The 7,738-nt window shown below is 34.4% G+C and overlaps 1 protein-coding gene across 1 annotated transcript; it reads left to right on the top strand.

The window, feature by feature from the left end:
- Window positions 1–4,892: 4,892 nt before the first annotated feature.
- On the top strand, window positions 4,893–6,528 carry LOC129572344 (uncharacterized). The gene is made up of 4 exons (XM_055452286.1): window positions 4,893–5,205; window positions 5,272–5,921; window positions 5,997–6,204; window positions 6,282–6,528. Exons 1-4 carry the CDS (start codon window positions 4,893–4,895, stop codon window positions 6,410–6,412), a joined length of 1,302 nt encoding a protein of 433 aa, XP_055308261.1. The 3' UTR covers window positions 6,413–6,528.
- The last annotated feature ends 1,210 nt before the right edge of the window (window positions 6,529–7,738 follow it).

Consider the following 7,738-nt stretch of genomic DNA (forward strand, 5'->3'; position numbering starts at 1 on the left):
TTTTTTGCATTTTAATCGAAATTTCTTCGCTCTTATCTATTGAAAAGGATAGAAAACGATTGAAACTACAATAATACATTGAATTGAACCTATATCGGGAAGAAAAATCTCATTTTTTTGGAAAATTTTGGATTTTTGCTCATTTTATATGTAAAAATTGACTTTTTTTGCATTTTAATCGAAATTTCTCAACTCAAATCTGTTGAAAATGATAGAAAACGATTGAAATTATAATTCTACTTTGAATTAAGGCTTTTTGGGAGTGTAAAAACTTGGTCGTCGAGTTTTGCGCTTATGTAGATCGGGGTCTGTTGAACGGCAGATTGACCAACAGTATTCGCCCAACATATGCGTCCCATCTTTCCCTTTGAAGCGTTCTTCAATTGTTGAAATATCCTGGTCGAAACGCTCGCCTTGTTCGTCGCTACATTGGCCGCAGTTGGGAGGGAAGAAGTCCAAATGGTTGTGCAAAAAATGTATTTTTAGGGACATATGCACACCCATTTCCTGGAATGCAGTTAACATGTCATCCACGATTTCTTCATAGTTCTCAGCTCGTGTGTTGCCCAGAAAATTTTCACAAACATCGCGTATTCCCAAAAATGCTCGTTTCTCGAGTGGAGAGAGCATGTTCAGAAATTCGGCGCTTCCAAATAACTTATTAGTTTGTTTCCCGTTTAGACCACATCCTTCCACTTTTGCAGGGGTCAATTGATTCTTGAAATATCCGATCAAAAATGTCAATGTGTCTGGGTTTATGCGGTACAATGCTTTGAGAAAGTTTTTGATCAATCCCAATTTTATGTGCAAGGGTGGCAATATAACTAATTCAAAATCAATCAATGGCTCGAAAACAATGCTATATTCGCCGATTCTGCGGTTATCTCGAGCTTCCCATTCAAAACCATAGTGAAAATCGTCAGCGCGGCCTTCCCACTTGCACAATAAACACTGATGCTTTGAGTATGCTTGCCTAATCCCACAGAGAATCGCAACCATTTTGAGATCGGAGCATACTTGCCATTTATACGTATCGTATTCAATGAGATGAAGCATCAATTTAATAGTGTCGTAATCCTCTTTTTGATATCTACCGTAGGCAATTGGAATGGATGGATAGACATTTCCATTGTGAAGTAAAACGGCTTTTAAGCTGGCAGTTGAACCATCAATGAAGAGTCTCCACTCTGTCACATCATGTGTAATATCAAAGCAATTGAACAATGATTCGATGTCGTTGCAATATATCATTTTTGATTCTTCATGCATAGCAAAGAAATTGTCAAATTCAGCCGTATTACCGCGTTTACGAGCTGCAGTGACTAAGAAATCATCTGCAACCAAATTCCATTGTTGTAAGCGAGATCCCACGACCTCTGCACATCTTTGCGACATGGCTGCATCTCGAACCAAATCGTCGAAGTCCTTCTGAGTTACCAAGTGTATACCAACAAAGTCAGATGCCACATACTCAGATGTATAGCCGGTAGTTTGAACATATGAAGAAGTAGCAGCACCACCAGCTTCAGGGTAGTCAAAATGTTCCATTGGATCATATGTTTGTTGTTGTTGTTGTTGTAGTTGTCGTTGTAGTTCTCTTTGTTGTTCTGCCATTTGCATCAGAGATTGCGGCATTTCAATTGAGCGATTTTTTGCAGGCAAAACAGATTCGCAAACTGCATACTGAATCTTTTCTCGTTGATTGTAATTAAAACCGAAGCAATTTGGCTTTGTCAAACAAAAATAGCAATCATCGGGTTTGTGTTCATCAATTTCAAACCAAATTGATTGCCGCACAATTTTAAAAACTTCTGTTTCTTTGTTGTTATCAACTGCAGTTAAACGACGATAGCAGTTTTCGCAAGCAATATCTGGTGCATATGGTTTTGTCACGTACAAAGTTTGAAAATATTTCTCGAAGCCGCTAATAAATGTTTTTGTCATAGAGCGAGCATGAGCACTTGGCGTATATAAAGCACACACATAGCAAAACGAGTTCTTATTGCGACACGACATTTTTGCACAATGAACAATGTGAAATGTAACTTTGAATCAATTCACTCTTACACTTTACTTTTTTTAGTTTTGACCACTTTTATTTGGTATAATATTTTTTGTGTACTATATATTAGAATATTTATTTCTAATGTGAATGAGTTGTTGGAAATCATACACAGAGAGCTGTCAGATCGTCGAACTGTTAGTTGATCTGTCAAACTGATCATTGAATCACCATTTTTCCAGAATATTCCATTGTACGTCTGGAAAATGGGGTTTCAGCGCCATCTCTCTGTGAGCGCTGGCTTCTGAATAGCTCAATGTATGTATGAATTAACGTATAATTGTAACTTTAATCGTTTTCTGTAGTAATCGATCAATTTCAACAGATTTGAGTTGAGAAATTTCGATTAAAATGCAAAAAAAGTCAATTTTTCCATATAAAATGAGCAAAAATCCAAAATTTTCCAAAAAAAATGAGATTTTTCTTCCCGATATAGGTTCAATTCAATGTATTATTGTAGTTTCAATCGTTTTCTATCCTTTTCAATAGATAAGAGCGAAGAAACTTCGATTAAAATGCAAAAAAAGTCAATTTTTCCATATAAAATGAGCAAAAATCCAATATTTTCCAAAAAAAAATGAGATTTTTTTTCCCGATATAGGTTCATTTCAAAGTAGAATTATAATTTCAATCGTTTTCTATCCTTTTCAATAGATAAGAGCGAAGAAATTTCGATTAAAATGCAAAAAAAGTCAATTTTTCCATAAAAATGAGCAAAAATCCAAAATTTTCCAAAAAAAATCGATTTTTTTTTCCCCAATTCAATGTATTATTGTAGTTTCAATCGTTTTCAATCATTTTCAATAAACACCAGCCAAGAAATGAGCAAAAAATGATGTTTTGAGTATAAACAAAAATCGCTGATTTTTCAGGTTTCCAAAAGAACTACAGAAATCGATAAAAAAAAATCTAGACGTGGTTTCGAAGAAACTAATGATGCAAAAGTGCTTGGTTTTTGGTCCTCTAAAACAAGCAATTGGAATTTCTTATGTGCAGAAACTTGTGTTGCACGGTGCTATTCATCGTTATTCATTGGTATATTGGTGTGAATTGGTAAAATAAATTGAATATTCGTGTCAATCGTGTACATTTAATGTGAACTCAACATAAAAATATAGAACAATAGAGACCGATGTACGCCGATATCTGCCAATATGCAGATAAACGCTTATTTTTGAAAAATAACAATACATCAGCGAATTCGTTTAAATTCACGTTTAAGTGCCAGATACTTTTGGTTAAAGCGCTGTACCTAACTTAAATTGTGTTTAGTTCATGATCATGACACTTGATAAAGTTTAAGTGCCGCGTACTTAAGATAGTACTTAATTGCCGTAGTACTGGTCGTCATATGTCATTTTGGTCATTCTCAATCATAATGGTAAGATGAACAGACGAACAAATAAACTTTGGATCGATTTAGAAAATTGTCTTGGTTTTAAATTTCCGAAAGAGCTAAAAGCAATTTTAAATATTTGTGGTTTTGATAACGAATTGTCCCTCAAAGAAGTTAATGATAAAATTATTGAGTCCATCGAACAAAGTGTTAATGAAAGATTGTCTGAAAATAATTTAGAATTGATTTCTACGCTAAAAGGAAGTGTATATGAACAAAAACCGCTCCCATTCCGTTTTTTACTTGGTCATAAAGTTTTACTTTCAAGTCTACCCGAGAAAATTGACTCAATAAAAGAACTAAAAAGAAACAAAACAAATAATTCAGAAGAAATAGATAATCGTGGACCAACAGAATATAAAAGGTCACTTTTATTGAAGTTGAAAAAATATTCCGAAAAACATGAGTTAAACTTTGAAATCAGCGAAAATCAAATTAAAAAATTCAGTCAAGTTAATAAAATCACACAGTGCGTAGTGCAATGTTGTTTTTGTAAAACTGAAATACCGTGTACATTTGGTACGTACTGGCAGATCAGTAATTTAACAAAGCATATCCGTGATCATCTTCAAAATCCCGTTAATGCCAACACATCTAGCAACATACTACTAGACATACCATCGACGAGTTCAAATGCCCCAACAATAGAACGGTTTGAAATAAATGTCCTCGAGGAAGTTGAGAATATTGTGTAATTTGATTTTCTTTATTTTTTTATGCTATATTTTATGTCACGCGATATTTATATACAAATATTTGAATATATCCATTTTTAGAAAAACTTCATAAAGCATAATGTATTTCGTTGTATACATTCTCGATATAAAACAAAATCGTACCGTTCCACACTCATGGATTCGGCATATGAGTGGTCACATCGAATCTTTCATTAATTATGGTGTCAATCACAACCGTAATTTCTACACATTCTGGACTGATCGCCCCGAAGCATTTGATGAAAATGGGACTCCAATTGCCAGTTACCGAATCAATGTTGGAGCAAACGTGAGAAACGAATTTCCTAGCGAATTTCCACGTGAGGGTTTTTACCGTTGCCACATAAAGAAATTTTATCGTAAGTTTTTAAATCGATCCATCGAGGAACTCTGTGCAATTTTAAAATTTGTTTTTAATAGGTTGTTTGTTTTTAGACTAAATATTCAAAATATTGAGCATTTGTTTGAGATCCGTTAAGATCTAGTCCTTAATTACGTTTCCATTTTCTTAAAAAAAATAAAATTTTGAAGTAAATTAAATATAAAAAAATGCATGTTTTTTGTAGGTGATAGATTGTCAGCGTTGAATTATCAAACTCGAAGACGCAATATTCCGCCTGCAGTATATAATGAAAAAAAATTAAAAAACAGAAACAAACAAACCCGCAGATCACGAAATACAGCACGGAATCAACGTGTTCCAGTGGCCGTACCACAAATGGCAACACAGGTGAGCGCTAGGGTGAGCACAACTCAATCACCTAGTCAATCGCAGTCGATTGCAACGACCAGCCTATCCATTACAACAGCCGGCCTTTCAGCCGGTTCCATCACTGAAGCCAGCTTTGAAGGCCCAGTTGAAGCTGGAGTTGTTGCGGAAAACTCAGACTTTGAAAATTTAAACGACTCCATGAGCAATCTCGACAGAACAGCTGAAATTTTTTGTGATGACGAATTGCGAATGTTGGAAAATCGACCCGCATATACGACCATCACTGCAACAGCTGTACGACACACTAGTTTGTGTGAAAGTAAATTAGTGATTGACTCATTTTTAAACAAAATTCAATAATATATGCGTATATCTTATTTTTTAGCTCTGGAAAATTCCCAATCGTTAATCAACATTTTAAACAATATTGACCAAGATACTGAAGGCAATCTTCCAGGATGTTCTACCAACATTACAGATAATGTGAGCTCAATCCTAGGCTCAATCGATGTATCGCAGTCTAGATCGCAGCAAAGCTCAACATTAATTGATACTGAGACTAGTACTGAGATGTCTCAAAGTGAAGAGTTAAATTCATCTGAACCAACATCTGAATCTGTAAACTTCAGCATCATTGATTCGAACAACAAAACACCTATGAAAATAGAGCTTGGTCCGTTCTTCAATACTTGTAGAGAACACCTCGAAGAAATTCAAAACTTGCAGAATGTTGAAAATGATTCTCAAATTTCTTTGAATTTTGTTCGACGTCTATCCACAAATATTATTGAAGGTCCATTGGAAAATTCATTGCCAGATCCATTGGATCTAAATCCAATTCAAAATCGAGTTACCGAAGAAAATAACAACAGTGAGGATAGCAATATTCAGGACACAGATGAAGATGATTGCATTATAACTAGTGTAAGTGGTACCGTGTTGCTTCCATTGATGTCGACGACTGACCAAGCTGCTGACGCCCTTATAAAACGTAAAAATGATTGCATTTCTGGGGATATACCATATATGGAAAAAGTAAGTAGACGTATAACTATTTTTACACACTTCACCCTAGATCGCATCTTACACATATTCCCGATTTCCACCTAGAAACATGGTCGCGTTTTTAAAATCGGAAACCGCCTGATTCAAATCGAACGTAATGTTGTTGATAAACTTTGGCAATGGAATACACCACCATCAAATGCAAATTTGGACTTGGATTTTCGGTTTGCATTGGCTGTTTTTCTATCAGTTGTTTCTCCAAGTGATATATTGGAAAATAACATTGATTCGAATTCAATGGATTTCGTATTGGGTAACTTGAAATTACTTGGAAAATTACACAGATTTTTCATTACTAACTCATCAAAATTTAATTTTTTTTTCTTCTAGATTTGATGCGGATTCGATCGAATAACAATGCAGCCAGAGTTTCTGCAGTTGAGATATCAATTAAAGCATATTGTCAATCCAAACAACGTGAAATGACTGAAAACCAGACTGAAAAGCAAACTGAAAAGTGATATTCAATTGGAACTGAAATAGTAACTCAACGTGATATTTTACGCTAGATTTAACGTAATATTTATACACACACTAGCATATACATAAGCATTCGACTTGAAAAAAGTATTTTTTCTATTAAAAGTTAGTTTTAAATTCGTTATCGTTGCTTCAACCTAGGCTTCAACCTAGGCTTCAACGGCGCAAAATTCAAAGCAAAATCAATTGCATTCGAACCAGAGTGATTTAAACCTATTTTTCGTCAGGTTTAGTATACTTGATATAAATATTAGTAAATATAAACATGAACTGATATTGTGACAATATAGTTGACAATCTATGTGACTTGATTGATTTATTTTCTGAATAAAAATTCCGAGAAAATTTTTATATCAACATAAATACCAATAAATTTGATGTTTAGGTCTTGGTTTAAGTGCCACGTACTTTTGGTTAACGCGCTGTATCAAACGAATCTTTGAAAACTGGTTATGCATGAAATAAAAAATTATTAGAAACCAGAATCCACATTTATTTTCAATTGTTTTTATTTCTATAAACAATCACATACGAAGTATCTCACGAAATTATGTTTAGTTTATGGTACAGTTTATAACACTCGATGTTTAAGTGCCGCGCACTTATGGTAAGTACTAGTGTCAAATACCTAGTCAAATACAGCGTGCTAGACAGCGTGTATGTCAACGTCAGTTGAAATCCCTAGAGAAAGCCGGTGTAAACAAAAACAAAAACCACTAGAAGAACCAAGTCGCAGTAAATATTGAATATGAAATAAATAAAAAAAATAAAACTCAAAACATGGATCTCACTTTCAAAGAAAAACGAATTCAGCAAATGATAAATAGACGTTATGGCTGCACAGTTGCTATGCCACCCGGAATTGTGTGTTTATACAGATGTATTGAGATTGGTGAAATAGAATCACATGAACAAAAACATAAAAAAAGTTTGAACACAAAGAAAAATCGCTCACGGGACTACGAAATCAATGCAAACGAAGTCGATAATTTATACGAAAAATTAAAAAAAAGTGTAATACCTAGGTCGACACTAGTTCTCGCGAATGACGAAAAAAAAGTAGAATGTGATGATGATTTAAGTGGTTTTGATGCTAGTTTTGTTGAATCACGAGATTCAACACGAGACCATGTTGTTATGGCCGTACCACAAATTGCAAAACAGACAATAGAGTCTCTAGTAGAGTCTGATGACTTGAGTCTAGATTTTAGTGATCTTGATGGCTTTGTTCTAATCAATAACGATGCTAGATTGTATGACCATGACTATGCCGCACCTTTGAATCTTTCGCCAGAGCAGCACAATTT

Source organism: Sitodiplosis mosellana, unplaced genomic scaffold (genome assembly GCF_009176505.1).
Source record: "Sitodiplosis mosellana isolate CC-2019 unplaced genomic scaffold, AAFC_SMos_1.0 Smas_scaffold_4771, whole genome shotgun sequence".
NCBI lineage: Eukaryota > Metazoa > Arthropoda > Insecta > Diptera > Cecidomyiidae > Sitodiplosis > Sitodiplosis mosellana.

Bases quoted from the DNA above. Each gene is read 5' to 3' on its own strand.
- LOC129572344 (XM_055452286.1), top strand. From the start codon at position 4,893: ATGGCAACACAGGTGAGCGCTAGGGTGAGCACAACTCAATCACCTAGT. The intron at 5,206-5,271 runs GTAAATTAGTGA...CTTATTTTTTAG, and splicing joins ACACACTAGTTTGTGTGAAA to CTCTGGAAAATTCCCAATCG. The intron at 6,205-6,281 runs GTAACTTGAAAT...TTTTTCTTCTAG, and splicing joins TTCAATGGATTTCGTATTGG to ATTTGATGCGGATTCGATCG.